Source organism: Netta rufina (assembly GCF_964035555.1).
Source record: "Netta rufina genome assembly, chromosome: 2".
Lineage (NCBI taxonomy): Eukaryota > Metazoa > Chordata > Aves > Anseriformes > Anatidae > Netta > Netta rufina.
The window spans coordinates 150,546,821-150,569,242 of record NC_140124.1 but is presented as its reverse complement, the minus strand read 5'-3'; the positions used below and the strand labels follow the sequence as shown (position 1 = coordinate 150,569,242).

The window sequence follows — 22,422 nt, the reverse complement described above, 5'->3', positions numbered from 1 at the left end:
AGCACTGAAGAATTTCACTGGAATTCAGATGATCAGTGGCAGTTTTAGTAGTCTCTTTCATTTCTCAGCGTAAGAAAAATCAGATTGTGATATGTTATTTACAAATATTTGTAGCAAGACAAGTTATTAATTGGATGTTAACCTAGAATCTGTCTTCCTCGAAGCAATGTAAAAATTATGTGTAAAAACAGATGCATTTTATACAAGTGTTGTAACTGCAATAAAAACATTGGAAGGCTTTTTAAAATTTTATTATATAAAGGACTCTTATATGGTTGGTTAGTGCATGTAAGTAGTTTCCTCCAGTACAATTTACAATTAACACAAAATAATCAAAATGAGCAAATATAAGATAATTTTAAAACAAGCTGAAATATTAAAGACAACATTTTTATTTTTTATTTTTTCCTGGGGGCTAAACCCATGCAGACTGTCCATGATTCTGAATCGAGATACTCCCACTACTTCAGCAACTCATCTCGTGCAGAGCTCAACCACGGAAATGTTCACACCTCTGATACCCTCACTCTGTGACACATTTGTGTGAGCTCAGCAAGAATCATGACTTTTCTTCCTTAATTGCACTTCTGGTAAACTAAAATAAAATTCTTAATAATTAAAAAAAAAAAAAAAGAAAGAAAGAATAGTCAAACAAAGCACAGTCCTGTATTTTGCTTCACTGCAGCAATATGATTCCTCAGTCAGCCTAAAGTGCATAATCAAGTCATTACAACATCCAACAAAAGAGGAATATTTGCAGTACAGATGATATGCATTGATGTTTCACTGAAATTTGTGTTCAAAGTAATATAATGTGAAAGAGAAAGGTGGCACCATAGGGAATGCTGACCCCAGAGAAAGATAGTTCTTTCCCCAAAAAAAGGTTAATTTATTGTGCCCAATGGCACAAAGGAAGCATTAATCTTCCATTCGTATCAAAACGCAGGACAGACTGGAGTAGCATCAATTGCAGTTGATATTGCAATGTAGGCCAGTGAAAGAAATAGGAATGAAGATATAGTGGACGTGTAAATTGAAGGGAGTGTTAAATATGGCCATGGTACTGCAAAGCTGCACCACAGCACCTCTCCTCACCCAAGGCAAGATCAATTCTGTTGTGAAGGGCTGGGCGACAACAACTTTGTGCAACAGCTGCTTTTCAAACCCACAAAAACATTGTAAAGTCTGAAGACATGATAAAAAAGTAAATCTATATTGCTTCTTACAGTCATTATCATCATTACATTTCCTGAGAATTGAGGAAGAAGGACATGCAAGGATGAACATAAGGTGGGGGAGGAAGAATAATTTTGTTTGACTTTCTGGTTTTCAATAATTGAAAGAAATATATTTTTGTCAAAATCTTCCCTTTGAGAAGATTTTTTTTAATTATTATTATTTTAATGTTTTTGAGTTGTAGCAACGGTCTCCATGCTACAGGAGGCTTTTGTGTTTGTAAGGTATCACTGGCTTCTGCATTTTTGCTGCAGGAATAGTATGAGTCCTAGGGCAGAGTGCTAACTAACCTCTGTATGGTACAACAAGTGCCATGTCTGGCACTGCATGTAGGTCACAGCTGTCTCCAATTTAAGGTCCTAGAAAGGGTTGGGAACTACTGCCTGAATGTGTTCATGGGGAGAGAATTAGTGAATGCCATGTAGTTAAAGGTGTCTTGTGAAACGATCTAAAGGCATGTGTCCTGAGTGACAGACTTCTTGTCACAGTTGCTTAAGACTCACTGCTTGGCTTGCCCAAGAGAATAATGAAAATTAATGGGGAGAAAAACAAAAACAAAAACAAAAACCTACAAAATATCTAAATATGAAAAGGAATAAAAACCAAGACTGTTTAAAACAAAACAAAACAAAAACAAACAAACAAACAAACAAAAAAAACACCATGTGTTTCCATATTCCAGGGTTTTCATTCCTGCAACGCCTCAATGCCTTGCCAGAAGTTCATAAGTTCATAAATGATGATGGCATTCATCATCATTCATCAGAAATTCAAAGGACTTGTGTTTACTATTATGCCCACTTGAACCCACTCTGATTTGTCAGGTTGAAATTTTTCATCAAGACAGTAAAAATGCACTACAGGAAACCCCTGAGGTAGCTGAGGACTCCAGCTGGAAACATCAAAACTCATGGAGGTTGTAGGAAATCTATTTTCATATCATTCTTGTATAATCTCTGCCATATTTTCCTCTTGTCTAAAGTTCCTTGATAGAGCTGGTCACAGAGCTGGTATGACTAGACCAAGAAATATTTGTCCTTCTCCTGGCAAGATGTCAGTACTGAACCAATACAGACAAGTGTAGTTCACTGGATCTTGGAAGAGCCAAATCTTTTCTTCATGTAGATATTGTTATAGTTCTTTTGCCAGTCTTTTCTCTTCATTATGGTAATGTTCAGTGGAGAGTTGGCCTAAAGTGCCTTAAATGAAGTTAAGAGTGCTGTGGCATCCTAACTTGCTGACCATGTGACCTCTTGTCCAAGTTATGTCTTGGGAGGATCAGGATGAGATATTGATATTTCTGGGAGATCTTGTTGACACTGCTTTCTGCTACAGCACTTTGGGAAAATTTTGTCTAGACTGTGTCTCTGAAAGGGCTTTGAGCAAGCCTTGGGGAGGGCCTTGGGTGAGTACTGAAGGTGTGCATCTCACAGAGAGTGTGTGATGGGATACCTGTAGTGACAAACTAGAACCATCCATGTCGACTGGGACCTAAGTTTTCTCATCAGCTTCAACTTCAGCCACCTGCTGAAGTTCAGGACAGATGAAGTAGCTTTCACCAAAAACACATCTCTGGAAGAAACAACAACAAAAAAAAAAAAAAAAACACCTTTGCTAAAGTATTTTTGAAAGGTAGCTGTGTCTGACCCTGGCAGAAAGCACACCTTCCTGAGGAGGAAAAGCCAATGAGCCAAAGCTCATTGATTCAGCCTTCCCCTGGATTTCACTCAGCTTTGGATCAGAGCCACAGTGGATAGACAAGAACAGACTTCTCAACCTCGAGGAATGCCAGTGTTTAAAGCTGTATAAATTTTCACTCATCTTTCACCACTGAACACTACCTCTTGCTAAGGCACACTCACATGCCACAGAGATTTTGTGATTAATAACAGTGGAATGATTGTTATTTAATTACAGCCACAGAGTATTAGGGCAAGTTACTATACGGTGAATGCACCTGCAGAAAAGACCTCTCAGTATAGATCCTTTACATGGCTGGAGCTGTATTACGAAAATACTCTGTGGGCATAATGACTCTTAGGAACTTCATGGAAGGATTAATTAATAAATGTTGAAGTGGGTTTGAAAAAGGAAGTGATCACATGGGTGAGGTATATATCCAAGCGAGTATAAATCACTTAGTACTGACTTTGCTGAAATCCATTTGTCTTTCATCCAACTGCTTTTGAATAATATCCCTCAAGGTAAGCTTTTCTAGATGTACTCTATAATACAGAAATTAGGAAGAAAATGTAGAGAAAAAAAAAAAAAGTTATTCGGCACTCTGGAGTACAGGTAAGACCAAAGTGAAGGTAAGAGATTTCAGACAGCAAACTATAAATATTTAGAGCTGTTAGATTTATAACCTCATATCCTGATTAAATATTACAAGATTTTTAAATAAAAATGAATGCAATATTTGACTTTATACTTGACAAACCAGAAATCAACTGTAGGTACATATTTGAAAACTGATAAATAATTGTTCATTTATTGTTATTAATATTATTCATTTATTGTTCATTATTCACTTATTTATTTTATAAAAAAACTCCACGCCTGACTTAGAAAATTATTCTAATTTTGGGATGAACTGTAAGTGTAGTTCAAAACCAATTTTCTGTCATTTAATGAATACTGGTGCAAAGCTTTTGGCTTCAGAAGAATTCCTTACTTACATTTCTAAAAGGACAAGCATACCCAGATTTTGAAGATCTTCAAGCAATATAGAATTTGTGATTAGTAAAATATATGATGCATTCCATCAGTCTCAACACAGATCAGAGCAAATGTGTGACTACAAAGTGGGAGTGATTTTCATGACGTGAAACAAACTAATATGTGGGAGTACAAATTAACTGGGTTCAGTAGAATCAATTCCAGAATTTTTGTTCATTTATAAGAACTGTTTGAACATTCTGTTAGATCAAGTAAGGTATGAAAACTGTTTGAAAAACAAAAGATACTTCAAGCACACCATTTTTTTGCTCTATGGACTTGCTCTGTCCATGGAACTTTTGAGGAGCCTGCTGACTATCTTATATCAATACCCAAATAGATATTGTTATTCAGGTTTATAAAGAGTGTTGATAAAATGTGGAGCATACGTAAGACTAATCTTTGCTGCAATATGTACACTTCCTATGATAAGGATAAAAAACATACTGCATCAAGCAGAAATATGTCCAGATTATAAAAGAATAATTTTCTAATTTAATGTCTTCCTACTCTCAGATTCAAGAAATAACATTCTGCCTAATATTTTATTTAACTCATCAGGCACATCAGTCTTCTGTGTGATTTTTTTCTTATCTTTGGATTAAACCAAAAATGATTGCAATTCTTCTGGTGTCTATGTCAATGGTGTTGCACAGTGGTAAGTCACCATTCACTCTTTATGATTACTTGGCATGTATTCCTAAATACTGTTTTATGTGCACATAGAAATAGAACTCTAGAAACACACCTTCTACCGCCTCAAACCTTGTTGTTCAACATTCAAATGCACTGAAATAAGTGTAATTATGGAGTAGCTGTAAAATGTTTTTTTTTTTTTTTCTCTCAGAACTTGTTGTAAAGCAAGAAACATTTAGTAGGGTTAAAATATTTAAACAAAAAATTGCAACTTCCCTTCTGCTAGCATTTGGTCATGATCTAAGTCCTTTAGACTGAAAAAAATAAAAATTAAGTGGGTCCTGAAATATTACTCATGCTCAGCTAAAGCTCCTCCTTGAAATTTTACTTTGATTTTTTAATTTAATTTAATTTTATCTTTCTTCATATAACTCTTCAGATTTTGGTGTCATGAGGTGAATGAGCTTCTAAGTGATCCAGTGAAAGGGATGGAAATGAGAAAACATTTCAAATTTCTGCAATCCCTGCATTTGTGTGGGAATGTCAATATAATTAGCAGTGTGCAGGTGAAGAAAAGGGTTCATAGAAGGTCTAACACCATTTCTGGTTGTTCTGTGGGCTTACTTCTAAAGTGAAAAGAAAGCCCAGCACCTTTGCACACACAAAATTCCACAGTGACCTACCTCACTTTCTCTCATTGCCTCTCTTCTAAGGTGTCACATGCATTACAACACAGTAAAGAAACTGTTCTAACACAAAATGCATGGAGAAATTATGTTACTGAAAACAAGTCTTAAGACTCCTACTGTATGAATAGAAATCAATAACAGTTTCAGCATTTTCCCACTACAAAGATAGGGAATGCCAAAATGCAAGCACCATTTTTTTTTACAGGAGAAAAAAATAATAAAAGTAAATAAATAAGAAGAAAGAAGGGATATTTAGTCTCAAAGAAGAGATTTTAGTCTCCAGATGTAAATGTGACTACATATATTGATATCTAGTCTGAATATCTATGTAAGTCTATAGTGAATATCTATTTCACTCAGAAATATCTGGGCACCCAGAAATTTTCCTGACTGTGTTTGAAAGACATTTTTGCTCAAAGCCTCAAAAAACTGTGCCACAGTTATTAGATGTTTCATCCAGCTAAGCACAGTCTAAGCACAAAGCTTTGAATTGTTACCCTAGACCATTTGTGGGTTTGGAAAGGGTTCTTGATTTATACTTACGTGGGATCCATTCTAAAAAATCTCTATGTTGAGATTGAAACAAATATCTGTGCATGAATTGGTATCTTTGTGAGGAGCTAATGTGATTTACCTTGAATATATTATATAGGTTGGGTTTGCTGCACCCTTATTTTTCCTAGCACAATCAATTTCTGCTCCCCAAGTATTATAATGAATGCATCCATGCCCTATATTTTGACATTTTAATTAAACATGACTGCAAGAACAACTGGAGGTACACTGATGTTTTTATTTATTTATTTATTTATTTTTCTATGGGCTTTGTTTGTATAACACTTCTGAAAAGCATTGTCAGGGTATCAGCATCACAGACAGTCCAGAATCTATTTTTACGTGCATCTGAATGATGAACAAAACTCTGTGGCTAATGCATACAACTGGAAAGCCCAAGGGCTGATGTATCACACAAGTCTTTTCAGGACATGTGCCAAGTCATTTAGCAGGTTGTACAGAAAGGTGAGAGAAGCTGACCTCCCCAGGGTGTTCTGTGATTTAAAAGATTTATTTCTGTACTGCAATCTTTCACTGACTATACAAGGAACGAGATGGGAACATGAGCCCCAAAAGACATGATAGAAAAAGAAGAAAAGAGCATGATTAATGCAGAAGGTATTTTCTCATTGTCCCTACCCCAAAAATTAAACAAAATTAAACAATCTTGTTAGCAAACATTGATTCATTGATCTTGACTCACTGACAATCAGAAATACCATTCTTAGTAACAAAAGGATTAGAAAAACTAAAAGTTTACCAAGCAGCTGACCCTGTGGTAGGAATTTTTCTCAAGGGGAATGTCAGAGACTTATGAGTTAATTTGGTGTGTGCAAATTAAGTTTGCTGAGAAGAATTACATGCAAATGGAGGATGCTGAAAGAATGACATCTTCCAGCAGCTCTGTAATGTGCCTTTATTAATCCTTTTCACTGTCTCTTTTCAAGTCTATGGAGTTTTCATGCTTTCCAAAACTTTGCTGAAAGGCCTAGATGATCAATGGCTACATATCAACAATGAGTTCGAGCTATGGAGATAGACAGTGTTTCAAAACCTGGCTCTACATACATTTGACAGACCATGGCTTTGGGCAAGGATGTTTGTGATTGTAGAAGAAATACAGGTTTTAAACCCCAAAATAAGTGGCAGCTTTTCTTTAGCAAGCATGGCTTAATGTGTACACGTATCTATAGCACTAAATGCTGTTTCTCTTGGTAGGCACATCGTTATTTTGCTCGAGTCTGATTTTCTTGTGGCTGTCAAGCATTCTATAGACTTGTTCCAGTACTGTAATATCAGCCTTTATTGAGAGGCTTTTTCTGGTCTGTGGAAAGCAGTCTCTTCCTCTCCATCCTGTTGCAATGAGGGATGCTTCTGGTTGTTTGCTGTTCATCTAAAAGCTTTTAATTGGGGCTAAGGGTTTCAGGAAAACAATAACATAAAAGGAAAAATGTCTTCCTATTCTGCCACCAAACTTGACAAATGTAGTGCTGGAGGTATACTGACAATGTCTGAGGACATCTTGATCACTCCACAAGTTGTAGTATACTTGAGATTCCTGAGAAGATCCATTTATATAGTCTTAAAAAATAATAAAAATAAAAAATCTTAATCCTTTGCTAAACTTCAAGTCAAGGATTATCTAAAATAATAATAATAATAATAATAATAATAATAATAATAATAAAATACTCATTTTCCTCTTCATTCTCTTATACCTATATTTATTGCAGGAAAATACAACAGAATAACAAAGTAACTGTCAGCTCTTTCCCAGAATCTTTCACAGAAAAAATGGACAGAGTTACTAATACCAGTTATTCTGAGAGATAACCTATGCCATGATTTTAAAATCATTTTTTTATTCGGTCTTTAGATACTTGAGCCAATAAATACCCTTGAGTTTTCATCTGCTAATAATAATAATAATATAAGAATATAATAATAATAACGTTAAGTTTAAATCAATTCAAAGTAACACATTCTCTCCTAAAAGTGTACAGAAAATAAGAACAAGGACAATATGTGGGACAGGCAAGAAAGAGTACTATATTTTATCCTAATTCAAGGTATTATAAAAATAAAATAAAACTGCAGAGAATATACATTGGCATCTTCAAATGTGAAAAACAAAACAAAACAAACAAACAAACAAAAACACTATTGACTTAATATGAAGAAACTGTAGGCAATAAGTTCTCCACAAAATCAATCTGAGAAGCTTCCGCTTTTACATGAGAAGGTTTGTCTTTTCTATGTTTGTATCATTTAGCAAACATCATATTGGTGGGAAAAATTGTTGACCTGACTTGTTAGCTAAATGAAGAGCAAAGGCTTGAAATAGTTGGAGATGTATCTAGACAGTAAATCCTTATGCTAAAATATGCAGTAAACCCTATCTTGGTAAAACAGCAAAGTGAAACATCAAGTGGAGAAGCACTTAATATGTCTAATACAAAAGCTGTCTCACTATCTATAGAGTAATTGCCTGAGAGATGCAGTTAATGCTACAGAGAAGGTAAATCAGCTGCTGCTTCTCTCATTAACCCAGGACTCATTCCACCCAAGCTCCATACACCAGGCTTTGAGTGCTTCCCCTGAACTCAAGCACTGGAGTCACAGCTCCCATCTCTGCTGGAAGATTTCTAGAGGCATGCAGCAAACACAGCTGTGGAGGTGTCTGTGCAAACCTCTTGACTTCCAACAGCCGAAGAGCACAGGGTTACAAAGTAGAAACATCTGAAACAATGCAAGTAGTTGGGCAACTAAAGCAGTTTTATGCAATTATAATAATGATTTCCAGCAGGTGTTATTGTTCAGAAGAGCACAGGAAAGTGAGGTTCAGCACATCTTCACTAGCACTACCACAGTTTAACAGAGGCTGATTTTTAAGTTGAAGCCAATGTGACTTACAGGTTTGCTTCTGGACTCCCCAGGGTATACATGGAGCTAAGAAAGTGTTTCATTGTTTTGCTATATCAGCTTGTTGGTGTACGGAAGATATTCAAAATGCATGCAGTGTATGTGTCATAATGAAGTATGTTATTGTGTTTTCAATTTTAAAATCTTTTTTCTTCTCAAATTTGTTTGCCGAGGTAGGTGGCCAAGAATTGGAGCCACCGATATTTCTGCCAGAGCTTCTTATCACACCTGAAAGAATCTTGAGTAAGAATGTTTTAAGCTTTATTTTCTATAGTATTACACTGAGTGGGGAATAACTCATGCCCCAGAACATTGCAAGGTAGCATGCAGTTAGCAAATGGATAGTAACTCTTACCTCAAAGTGTTTTGACAACAGAAACAAGGCCAGGGGTGCTCTGGGGGCCATTCTTGTCACCTACTTTTTAAAAATATATATGTATTTTTTTCATTTAGACAATGCCACATTACTGAATGGAGTCTTTCAAAATGTGGAAAGCGTTGCATTATTTTTTGGTAAGTATGTGTTCTAGTTGTACTTCAGCTGTGGAGTTTGTTTTTATATGTACTGAAAAGTGATGAGGATTTTTGAGGCTGTAGATCTCTCCACTGACTTAATAATACTGAAAACTGCTGAAAGTCAAGCACTGTTTGATACTTCCATTTAGTGCCTTGGTTAGGCTCTGCTTTCATGTTCTCACCATCCAGGTGTGTCCCAGGCCTGGCTCACTTCTGTGCATCATGCATTTATGGCTGCTCTCTTTCCAGACTGCCTGGGTTCTCACTTCACCTGGCTACAGTCCATCTTCACTAACTTCCCTGCCCTGCTCAACTTTGTGAACAAAATGAAGTGTGTTAGTGGCTTTTGTCCCAGGGATTTTGAAGACTATGGCTGCTCTTGCCGGTTTGAGATGGAAGGGCTCCCTGTGGATGAAGCTGATGAGTAAGTCTTATGCATGTCAGATGTCCTGAAGCATAACACTTGCCTATATGATTTAAGGACTTCACTACACTTCAATGTGGAGGCACACTTCCTAGAAATAAAAACAGCCTCCCACACCTGCATATAATTTCACCAGTGTAAGCCTGGTGGCACAGCTGGTTTAAACTGGTGGTGAAGAATGGCTACTCCTGCAATAGAGTAAGTAAGCATCAAACCCAACTTCTTGGTATCCCTTACCCACGTGTCTCTAAATTCTGAGCATATCTTTATGAACAAAATATCATTTGTTTCTTTGTGCTGGGGAATTCTGTCTCACCCTGAAATCACACTGTGGTGCCAAAACTCGGAGGGTCTGTTAATAAGACAAGTGGGATTATGTGAATCTGAGCTTCTCAGTGGGTTTACAGCCTTACTAAAGTGCTGCTATTGGGAACAGGGTAATACATCAGCAGTGTAAGCACATGTAGACTTTAATGGAAATATTAGCATCTGGGGGATATAAAGCATCAACAGAACCAGGTTACAGCTAAGTGTGACTTCAAGTGGCAGATAAGAGGTTAACTAAATCTTGCCCTGATTGTCTGTGCTAAAGGTATGAGACACTGAAGCATCTGGGCACAGAGAAGAGCAATGTAGCTCAAAAGCTCTTCCAGGTACCATGCACTAGTAACAAAACCATCCAAACCCCAGTTTGTGCTTTGAAGATATACTGCTCCAGACCCTGGCTGGGCTAGTGAGAAAAATATGTAACATCAGGAAAAATAGCCAAGAAAATCAAATGGCTATACACTTTTACCAGAAGGAGTTAGGAAAATAAATTAAAAGAAAATTGAGATACATCTATGTCTAAGTAGAGGGAAAAAAAAAAAAAAAGGCATTTACAGCAATGCAATAAAATAATTTCCTGAGTGAAGACACCAATGGTTATTGCCTATAGCTAGATGGAAATTAGTCCATCCACTTTCCAGCATGGGATGGCTGGGAAAATCTAACCCTGCTATTGAAAAAAAATAAAATAAAAAAATAAAAAAATAAACACAATGACATTCTGAAATGAGAGTTCGAGGCAACTCAATGGATTGATACCTGAAGAGCTGAGCACCTGGGCTTTTGCTTCACTCAGCTCTGTTTCAATGCAGAGCAGCACCAGTACAAAAAGAGTACAGAGATGTTAGCAGTCCCTCAGTGAGGTTTCCCTAGCTGCGTGGCAACCCTACTGCAGTTTGCAGCAAATGTAGACTGATGATTCTTTTGCCACTGGCACAGATATGGTCTCTTTGTTCAAGACACCCTCCCAAAAAGTGGTTACTATTTATATTTCTGAGAAGTGAAGAGAGAACTGATGAGGATCTTGTTTTGTTTGAACTTTCATTGCTACTCACAGCTAAAGTGGCCATGCAGGTATTTGGGGTTTGCCTGACAGCAGTTGTGTAGGACAAGGTGAGGTTTCTAGCTGCCTGTGTAGTATAGTGGTAGGAGAAAGCTGCTTCACTATGCTGTGAGAAACACATTGAGGACCCTTCTCATGGCTAAATGGTTTATTTTAATTCTAATTGTTGCATTGAGGAGAAAGAACAAGAAAGAGAGGATAATACCCCACCCATTTACATAGCCCCCAATGAGACACAGTGATTCACAAGGCACTGCAGAGACCTTTACCTCTGATTGCTGGGTCCTGCGTAGTTCTCCAAATCCGCAGTGAGACACTTTGTGCCAGAGCTGGAGACAGGACCTCCAGAGCCAAGCTGTGGGGCTCTGTCTGGCAGTGTGCTGTGAGCAGATATTTGGGCATTGGCATTGGATTTGTTACTGAAACTGCTTCTAGCGTCTTTGTGGGACCTCAAGTACTGTAGCAGTAGTGAAATGCAAGCGTGGTGTCCCACAGCCTGCAGACCTGCTCCCACCACTGAGTTTTGTATTTGTAATCCCACCAAACTGATTTGGGGAAAAGCAGTACTCAGCCTTTCTTTTTCCTAGGGACCATTGCTGATCTTGCAGGCTGATCTTGAATGGGAAGGAAAATAAATTGTCTGAACTTTGTGTTGTTTCACTCTTTAAGATGCTGTTTCCAGCACCGCAAATGCTACGAGGAAGCAATGGAGATGGAGTGCACGTGGGACCCATCAAAAATTTCTACAGATGTCAGCTGCTCTACTGAAAACCTGACCTGTGGTAAGGTTAACTTGTCACAAAAGCATGATACTAGAGTCGCACTGTGGCTGAGAAGCTCACTCTGGTCCATCTACCAAAAACCACATATAAATTAAGCAGAAAACATCTCTGTGGATTCTTGAGGGATTAAGTGTTCTGCTCAGGGGAGAATGGCGATAGGAATACAAGGAGGTATCAAAGCCCAGATAAACAGAAGAGCTGAGGTCCAGCAGCCAGAAATTTATCAGGACTCCTCTAACAGGCAGCCTCCTAATGAGGTTTCCAGGCTCCATTGCAGGACCATGGAGCATTGCTTGAGATATCTCCACACATCGGGAACAGAGATGATACTGAGGAATGACCTGAAAAGCAGTGCTCCTTATGAAGTTTTGTCCACAGGGTCACATACACTCCTCAGGCACAACAGCATAAACAGCAAGGGCAGAGACCACACTGTTGTGAAAGGAGCTACTCCATGCATTACTAGGAAAATCTCAGTGAGTGTAGAGTGTCCCTAATCATTTTAATATAATTTTTCACCTAGTATTAGCACTCAGGAAAGACTATATTCTAGAACAGGATTTGAGGTTACCAGCAAAGAAGAGCAGAATCACAAAACCAAGATCTTCACAGCTTGTTTAAATAATGATCTGATCCAATTTACACTTCTTGTTCCAAATTAAAACCATTTTTGTTTTCTGAACCAGTCTATAAATACCCAAGCACATTTAAACATCAGTAGTGTTTCTTCTAGCTCTTTCTATGCTTAATAATCAGAAAACATTTTGTTCAAACTTTTTTTTTTTAAAAAAAAAAAAAAAAAAAGGAAGAAAAAAGAAAGTGACTAAATGAATAGTCCCTGTCGAAAATGTGAAAGATGTGAGAACCCTCTGAAAGATCAATGTTTTCTGAAGCTCTGAAAGGTAGAAGGCTTTGAAGTAGGAAAACAGTATTTTTCAGGAAACTCTTTCATAGCCTTTATAAGGAGCAAAACACATTTTATATGAAAGACTTCGCCTGAGGACTGTGAAGTCCTGGGGTTAGGCAGACTATTTTAATGAAGTCTGTGAAATGTCAAACTCAGTATCAGCTGGCTTAAGTTTTCCATGGAAAAATTAGATGCAGCAAAGCCCTGCTCTGTGCTCCTTGCTGCTCTGTAGTAGGAGCTGCTCCAGTGCTCTGTGCCAGCTGTGCAGGCTACACAGACCCGTGTTTCAAAACCAAACTACAGAACGTGAACGTGTTTAATGTGAAGAATCACAGTATAAATAGGTATGCGCTAATGAATATGGACACAAGCCTTACAGGGAGGAAAAACAGGTGGAGGGAAAAGATATCTCAATAGCACCTTGTTTGGATTGTTGTTTTGTTTCCAGAAACTGGGGATCCCTGTGAACAGTTCCTCTGCACATGCGACAAAGATGCCATTGAGTGTTTTGCGAGCACCCATATTAACTCTTCCTTGAATGGGCTGGATGTCTCCCTCTGTCCAGCTCTGGTTACAGGTAACAATCTGACCGAAGGCGAAGGAAGCAGTAGCTGGGTGGTTTCCTGCACTAAATCTGGCGGTCTGTCCTGTTCTCCATTTCATGTGCCCTTTCCATTTACTGCTACTCAAATTAATGTAAGAAGAGAAAAAGAAGGCTAATTGCCATACTGGAGCAAGGCCAGAAGAGGTTACAGAGCCAGAAGGGGGCTGGAGAATCTGATGGAAGAGGAGAAGGCTCAGGGGCATCTTATTGCTCTCCTCCACTACCAAGTGGAAGTGTGCAGAGGTGAAGGAGATTAAACTCATTTTGGAGGTGCACAGGGACAGGACAAGAGGCAAGGAACACAACCGCAAAAGGGAAAGTCCAATTAGACATGAGCATTTCTTTATTTTTTTGCCGATCTGGCTATTGGGTACTACTTAGGGTTATAGCAACCTGCTGAGGTCACGAGCAGGAATGTGAAACTGACAGTATTGCTAGCTAGATCTCCCCTTAAAGCATGCAAAAAGTAACTATAAGGGAAAAAAATAGACCCAGTCTGCTCTGTTACTTGTTTTCCATTATGGAAGGAAAAATCCTCTATAAAGGTGAAGGGGATATTTATCTCCATTGTCATACACTGACCTGTGCTCTGTAGCTGAAATTACAACCTGGTAAGACTGAATACCCAGCCTGTGGGAACAGAGCTGGATTAAAAACTTAATTCATATGGTTTGCAACCAGAGCATGGTTGGGGGAGGACCTTCAGACACCCAAGCTGAGACAGATATGAAAAAGCTCTGCTAGTTTTTCTCATCCCTTTGCTTATATTTGTCAACGTTAAGGACAGCTATACGTGTTTAGGGCTCTGCATGTGTGCATCCCTGAGTGAAGAAGTCAAGGGAGAAGAAAATGCCACAGCAAAGTTTGCATTGATGCCAGAAAATTGCTTTGTGTAAGCCAGTAATCTTTCACTGGGATCAGATGACTCTAATATAAAATATGGCAGCTCCAACATGTTACAAATAAAAGAGAAATTGTCAAGTGTTAACAGGAAAATCATGCTACTCTTGCTGATAAAGACAGATGACAGTTTATTTCACTGAATATCTCCACTAATTTTAGGCTCCTGATTTTAATTCTTACTGGAAAAAATAAATCCTTTGAATGAAACATTTTTATTTAGTGTTTGCTCATATTATTATCTTTCTGTGTCTGTTCTGTCCAGCTCAGGCTTTGTAAAAAAAAAAAATAATAATAATAATAATAATAAAAAATAAAGGGCAAAACTTCCAGGAAAATATTGATTCTTTATTACAGAGAAAATTTGAATGAGATAGGGATATATTTGCCTAAACCTTTACTTTAATAGGAATAAATCCAGTGAACTCCTGTTTTGTTGTACTATTGAGATAAAATGTTGACAAAGCCCTTTCTTACACTTTAGTCTCTAAGAGCTTTCTCCTTTTCAGAAACAACTAGCAAGAGAGAGCTGACAACACTTCACATGGAGGGTACGTCCCCACCTCTTTAACTCTATGACTGGAATATATTAAATCAAGATGAATGTATACATTGAGAAAAATAAATCGAGTATTTAGGAAGCCATGCTTCAATAAGATTCTTAGCAAAGTGCCTGGATTAAAACATTTTTCATGTATAAATATTTAATTCTTATCTTCATATCTTCACAACAGGACACATATTTAAGCATTTGCTGAAATGAGAATGTAAAGAATGCTCTCTGCTGATCGGTTTTCTTGTTTAGATTAAAACTGTGATAGAGACTGAGGGCTTTTTCTAATTGTAATGTACTTCTTTGAGTAGGATTTGTTATCAGCAGTCAATAGATAGTAAGGAAGTATTTTAATAGTTACTTTAACAATAATTCGATTCATACCTGTTGTATTTGTGTTATAAATATAGCCCTATGAAAAGTACAATCATAATAATATTTGGAAATAAGTTTCATTCTGCTGACTCTGACCATGTTACACCAAGTTCCTGTCTAACAGGCATCCTAAGCCACAATTCTCTTTGCAGTAAGAATACTTTTATTTTTGCAGAGCTCCCTCATCACAGGACTGACAAAACACTGGCTGCAACAGCATCTGTAGAAGAAGGTTTGCAACTAACAGTGCAAGAAGCACTGCTTTCAGCTTCCAAAAGCTGGAAGAACAAAACAGAACAGGCTGATTGTTTTCTTACAGCCCTTCTAGATGATTGGATATAAAAGTAGACACAATGTTTTGGTGATCCAATTCAGGACTGAATGAGAAGGTGCAATTTTTCAGTTTGTGTGCTCAACGTGCTTAACTGGTGTTTACACGAAGTTTCCCAAGGGCTGAGACTGAGAACTCTGTGGCAAAACCTGCTTTCATCAGAACAGACCTTTATACCCTGGGAAGAGACGTTGCAGCAGGGAGGCTGCCTGGCAGTGCTGTGCTGCGTGGCTGCCAACTTCTGCACCCACAGCCAGTTGCATACTCCTTGTCTTGAAAAAGAGTTTAATCATACAAAATGAAACAGTAGCTATGCGCAGTATTTGCACATCTGTACCAATCTTCCCCCAAACCAATTACTCGTGCTCTCTGAACTGGTATAGTTCATCATAAAGCTCGATATATTGCCCAGGGATAAAAGCCTGTAATAGAAATTTTAGAAAGCTAAACTTATAACACAGATAACATATCTAGTCAGACTGCAAAGGAAATATTTGGAGAACCATTTCCATTTAACTACTTGTGTCCCCATTTTAAACCATGGGAGCTTCAACATTGCTGTGTGAACCATATTAAGCCAAAGCTAAATACTCTGCAGAAATGCATTCAAAGGCAAAGACCTACTTCCTTATATCACAACATCCTAAAACACACACACACAAAAGATGCAGAGATTAATATTATTTTTTTTTTTGATTACCTGGTAGCTCTGTTTATAATTTATCAAAAATAAGCTGGTATATAAAAATCAGCATATGAGGTAAACAAATAAATCAGAGGTTAAGGAAGGATTTGGGTTTGTAGCTGCCCATCCATTTTTGATTTTCAATGCAGTCAAACACAAGATGTTCACAAGGAGCATGCGTCTGTTCTGTGCACAACAATGGGATTTTACACTTAATTCTCTCCAGTGTAGTCTGTCAGATGGATTTAATAAGGAATTTTCTGCTTCATTCATATTTATGTTGCTTCTTTGAAAGCACATTATTCAAAGGTACAATGAGCTTATTTTATGAGTATCACTTTGTCTGTAACGATCAATGTACTGCAGACAAGACCAGGCAAATCTCCATAAATGAAATGCTGGGGGTCTTTCCTTCTCTGCTGAAAAATCTCTTCTCATCAGCTTGATTTTTCATAAGTCTGTGCTGGCAACTTCTCTGAGTTTACATTTTCTGTCCTCAACAGTGGTTTCTTTTGAGCCCAAGGAGATGGTCCTGGGGACTTTCATTGTGGAAGGTAAGAGTCTGCTTATAGACTTTTGTTGATAAATTGTGCACTCCTGGCTCCAGGTGATAACAGGTTTTGGTTTATTAGGCTTTATTGTTGTCATGGGCACCTCAGGATTTCTGGATAATACCTCTAGTTCTTCTGCTGACCTGAATATTCTTGAGCAAACTACTTTGTTTCTCCTAGTTACCCTCTTTATAAAGAAAGGTTAATAATGATATTTGGTTAAAGTATATAACATTCTCACTAAAAATCACTCAGAAAACACACTGCAGAGATGCAGCAGGTATCATCCCACTACCACGATGCCTCTGCTTTTTGTCTAGTTATCACAAAGAACCCCAGAGGTACTGCTCCTGCTCCTCCTGTCCCCTTGCTGAAAGGTCAGTGCCTCTGAGCTGTTCTTTTCCTTTGACTGGCATAGCAATACTTTACCTGAAGCATCACGGTTCAAAATTACACATGGTGAGGACAGGGCTGCTGGAGAAGAAAATTTAGATTGGGGTCAGGTGGCAGAAACACAGTCAGTAAAATCACACTGAGAAGTATTTGCTGTTCATTGCCTCCAGCCACTTGCTTGCACTCCTCATGCAAGTACTTGCAAAACCTCTTCATGTAATATATTTTCTGATACAATGGTTGATCCTTTAAATTACATTCATAGCATTTGCTGCCTGAAGGGTTCATTTTGATTTTACCTCCTCCTTTAATACATAGAATTTCATGGAACTCTTTCCAGGTCTAACAGCTTTTACACCTTTTACAGTTATTATTGCTACAAGCACACTCACGCCATTAGCTACAGCTAAAAGTAAGTGGAGAACCATGTCTTGGAGGTTTTCAATGGCCCATTTATGTGGAAATGATCATTCAGAAAGAAGTAAATACACCAGAAAATGTCAAATGACATTGAATATGGCAGGAAAGAAGGAGATGCTTTTTGACTTGTATTGCACTCTCTGACTCGGATTGCACTCTCTGGATAACACCCATGTCCTCCTTCCTAGACCAGAAAAATGGCATTGCTGTACTGAGTGCTGCTCAGAATCACTGAGCTTGAACATATCTGAATATGCATGTCTTGTGTTGGAGGTCTGCATGGCTACTAGAAGGTTATCTGTAATATCTGTTCTTGGCAAAGTGCAGAATAGCCCAAATTCTGGTTATATTATCTACATTTAGCAGGAATCACTTTCATTTTAATACATCACTGTCAAACAAAGCGTCACGAAATGAGCACCTTGCTGAGCCATTAGGACCAGCATGTTGCTATTGACCCCTTCCTGCATCCTTTCATGGGCTTCCCTGTGTTCTTAGTGGTATTTTCACCCTTTTTTTTCCATTCTCTGATCCTCAGACAGGTTATTTTCAATGTGTACTAAAAACAGAACTTCAGAGGGATAAAATTAATGAATTTGAGTTGAATTCAATTAATTAGTTAAGCTGGGGTACATAAAAGGAAGGGCTTTCAAGTTGTGGAAACCATACACATAGTCACTTTGAAAATGAACTATTTTGTATGTGAAATAACATGTTCTTTGTATTAACATTTAGAAAAAAAAAATGAAACAAGTTGATTTCCATTTGAAAATAGAGTTTTCATTTACAAATTAGCTTATATTAATAGTGAAATTTTAAAAAGAAGAAGAAAAAAAGATAAATAACACCCCAATTCAACAAAACATTCCTGGTCAATGCTACAGCTTAAAATAATCTAAAAATAAAGACCAATGTAACTTCTAGGATAAAGAACCTCCCTAAAATTGTTCTGCTATTTAACCTCGAAGTATTTTCCCCTTAATATTTCCTTACAGTTACAATGCAGTAAATCCTGCATTTGCCCAGCTCTGCATCAGTCAAATCATTTTCTACCTTCACTAATAATGCTGTTAGTTTTGGTACCCTTGTATGAAGTGACACTGTATGTTTTTTTAGGCTGTTTACTCAGAAATGGCATCTCATGTTATCTCACTTGCACTTCTTCTCTCAGTACAGCTGACTAATCAGCAACCCATTTTTTTTTTCCTAATAACTGGCATAGTTCTTTACCTCAGTATGCAACATATAAAATTTACAAAACCACAAACAAATACAATAATAATAATAATAAAAATAATAACAAACTTAACTAACTAAAAAGTAACCAATCTCTTAACCAACCAATCTCTTCCTGCCCAGTCTAGCAGTTACATTGGTCATATTTAACAAGCACAACTTTTTTCTGAAAGGCAAGATATGTGAAGAAGTGATCAGTGTGGATACTCTTTGCTTTTCTAATCTTCATCTTGATTATTTTTTTCTCTATGACCATCAGTTCACAGCACACCTGCCCCAGGATATTACCCTGACCTGCTATCTGAAATGGAAATCTGAGTTGCTCCATGCTTCTGCTTTTCTCTTTCTGCTTATTCAGGAAAGGACAGATTTTCAGAACCTGTAGTCCCTGTGGGAGTAAGAACCACCTCCCCAGCCGATGTTAACTTGGTGGAAGTCAAAATTGTCCCTACTGAGAATATTCCTGCAGGCACATCTACACGGATGAAAGGAAAAGGCAAGTACAGGCTGCACTGCATCTGCACTAACATAATTTACACCGTTCTGTTCAGAGCTTCCTGAAGAACCAGCATTTCTCACCGACTCATAATTTCCTCCCTAAAGCTGGTTAGGTTACAAAGGATACAGGGTGTTCAACAGGGAAAGAAGGACACAGGGTATTCAACACTGAAAGGGGCAGTTCACTCTCTAACAGTGACCAGGAAAAATTTATTAACCATCAATAGTCTTCAGTCTATTAATTAAGCAAATGTTGGAAGAATACTAATTGATTATGGCTTAGAACATGCACTTCTGGTCACATTACTTGTAGAAGCTTATTCTAGATTTGCAAGTCTGATCTTTATATGTCTAACCTGTGCACGTGTAATCTCCAGAGACAAGCCCTGCAAGAGGTGTCCAGGGCACAGCTTCCACTGGAGTAGCTCTGGACCTGGCACCATCTGAAAGGGGACCCAATGGACCCGAAGGAAAAGGTAAATTTTTTCAGTTACATCTAATGAAAAATGTACCTTTATTTTAAAAAGTAGGATTGTATTACCCATAAAGATTATAGTTATTCTAAGCCAGTCAGACACATGCATATGGACATGTACATGAAGGAATTGTGCACATCTTTGTTTGAATATACTCTTAATGCTACATGGATGATATTTCAGATAAAAATTTGAAAGGTTAGGACAAAATTTGTTGTTTCTTTCAGCACAACTTAGTCACTGCCCAGCTATCACTATGGAGTGATATAGAGTCATTAGTTTTCTGAATTAGCTAAGAGAGAAGCTACTGAATTCTTATTTCTGTCAGCTGGGCTTGAATGTTCTGGAAGTAATATTTAAATACAAAAGATTACAAAGGGTTGCAAACTACTCTCATTGCAACCCATTTTGACTTGTATTTTATATCTGTGTAGGGAATCTCTCCATTAAATATTTCCCCCCATTTCTCTTGCTGACTTGCTCAGTGGTATTATAAAAGGCATAGGTCATGGATTGAAGCACTGATTTTGAAATAATATTACATTGTCTTAAAAAATAAAAATAAATGAAAATAATTGATGGTTCCCAAAATACTTGTATCATCAGAAGAGAGCCCCCAACTTTTGAAAACATAGTATGTGAAATAACATCTTCTTGCTTTACAGTATGCGAACGATTAACCTTTCTGCAAGACAGAGGAAATGGAAGAGTGAAGAGGGAGCTGCCGCAGCTAGGAGAAATGCTGTTCTGTTTAACTGAGCGGTGTCCAGAGGAATTTGAGTCTTACGGTTGCTACTGTGGACAAGAAGGCAGAGGTTATCCTACTGATGCCCTGGACAGGTGTGGGCTCTTCTCTAACCTGCAGTTAGCTTCGGGCATTATGGACCAATGAAGATCAGTGTGCCTTTTGCCATCAGTTAATTTACAAATTAACCTTCTCCTTAGGTGAAAGTCATAATAGTTGGGAGCCACATGGGGTCTAAGTATAGTGTACAGCACACAAATAAAACTACCCACACATGATAAAGTAGGCTAGATCAAGGCTAGTGAAGGCTCTGGTCATCTTGCAATTTTCATTCAGCCAACAGCATTTGAACGCTTCAAGACCATGCTAATGGAGCATTGGGACACAGTTGCAATTTCTATTTTAAATCTTGAAATTAAACTATCAAACAAAACTACAACACCTTTAAGCACTTCATACCAAATGAATTAGGAAGGTGGTTGTAAAGTGCAGATGTTATTATTTTCTTCTTCATGGAAATTTTTTTCCATGATATGGAAACTGTAATTTCTTAGTTTTAATGGTCATTGAAAATAAATAGATAAAGTAATTAGGAATGCACTGTGATTGATGCAGGAAAATGAAATATTGTCCAGTTATACCTATTGTTTATTTTAGGTGCTGCTTCTCTCATCACTGTTGTATGGAACAAGTTAAGAAACTTGGATGCCATGCAGAAAGAACCTCAAGATCTGAAGTTGTATGTTTTGATCACACGCCAAAATGTAAGTTTGGGTTAGAGGATGTTTGTTGTTTTCTGATGACAGTGTATCAAAGTATTACAGACTGAGTACCACCATACCTGTGATGTGCTAGCTCTGAGTAGGAAGACAGAATAAAATGGCTCACAACATTTCATCAATGTTTACTCCAAAGCTGAAGTATTTTTCCTAGTTGAGGTAAAGGCTACTACATCACTGTGCAAGATGTGATGAGATGAGAAAGATGAGAGAATTGCATTCGTATTTTTTGACTGAAGACAAAGGACACCTGTCGGTGTCTTTACATTCACAAATTCAGCAAAAGCCAGTCACAGCTTCAGCTGCTCCAACCTCACTGTCGGGCATATTTAGATGATTAAAAGTGAATTTGAAAATTTTATTTCAAAGCTCATCTACCTGTGACAAATTGCACGTTGACTAATTGTAACTGCTTTTGAATATTAATTTTGAGTTTTCTCTTTCAGGTATTGGTTGGAGCCTGTGTGAGAAACTCCTATGTGCTTGTGACAAGACGGCAGCTGAGTGCATGGCTTCTGCCTTCTTCAATGAAAGCCTTAAGTTTCCACAAGGGCAAGCGTGCCAAGAGGAGAAAGTCTCATGCCAAAGTGGCCCTTATGAAAGGCCTCCAATCAGCACAGAAACGGGTGCTGGGATTTCCAGCTCTGAGGAGAGCAGTGAGGAGGAAGGTCCCCTGTGGAGCACATTCAGGAGAGCAAAGAGAGACACGGGGCGTCCTTTTGGAGAGCCCAGGACTGGGCAACACGAAGGCAGATAACCGAGCACAGCCACTTGCTTGAGAAATGGCACAGGGAATTTCACAGCCAGCCCTTACTCTTTCTTATCACTCTGCACGCAGTTTTACATTTTCCAGCATGCTAATGGCATAATCATAGGCTAGATTTTTAAAGCTAAGATGTATTCTCCTTTCCATAGTGAAGTCATCACTATGGTCCATCTATGCAGAGCAGCTGTTACCTTAAATAACTGTTTGATGGCATTCTGCATCACTTTATTTGATTTCCAATCAAAGCTCTGATTTTTGTTAACTGTGTAGTTGGCTCAGACTGGATCTTACTGATGGTGGCTAAATATTTCAGATTTTTAATTAAATCAATTTGC

The 22,422-nt window shown here is 37.9% G+C and overlaps 1 protein-coding gene across 1 annotated transcript; it reads left to right on the top strand.

Annotated features, from left to right (window-relative positions):
- Positions 1-7,284: 7,284 nt before the first annotated feature.
- Positions 7,285-22,078, top strand: OC90 (otoconin 90; the record flags this gene model as incomplete). The annotated part of the gene is made up of 14 exons (XM_084281696.1): positions 7,285-7,330; positions 8,934-8,999; positions 9,210-9,269; positions 9,522-9,696; positions 11,756-11,868; positions 13,224-13,352; positions 14,789-14,830; positions 16,727-16,777; positions 17,508-17,579; positions 19,182-19,319; positions 19,699-19,797; positions 20,463-20,637; positions 21,200-21,306; positions 21,768-22,078. The coding sequence occupies 14 exons, from the start codon at positions 7,285-7,287 to the stop codon at positions 22,076-22,078; spliced, it is 1,584 nt and encodes a 527-aa protein (XP_084137822.1).
- Between the last annotated feature and the right edge of the window lie 344 nt (positions 22,079-22,422).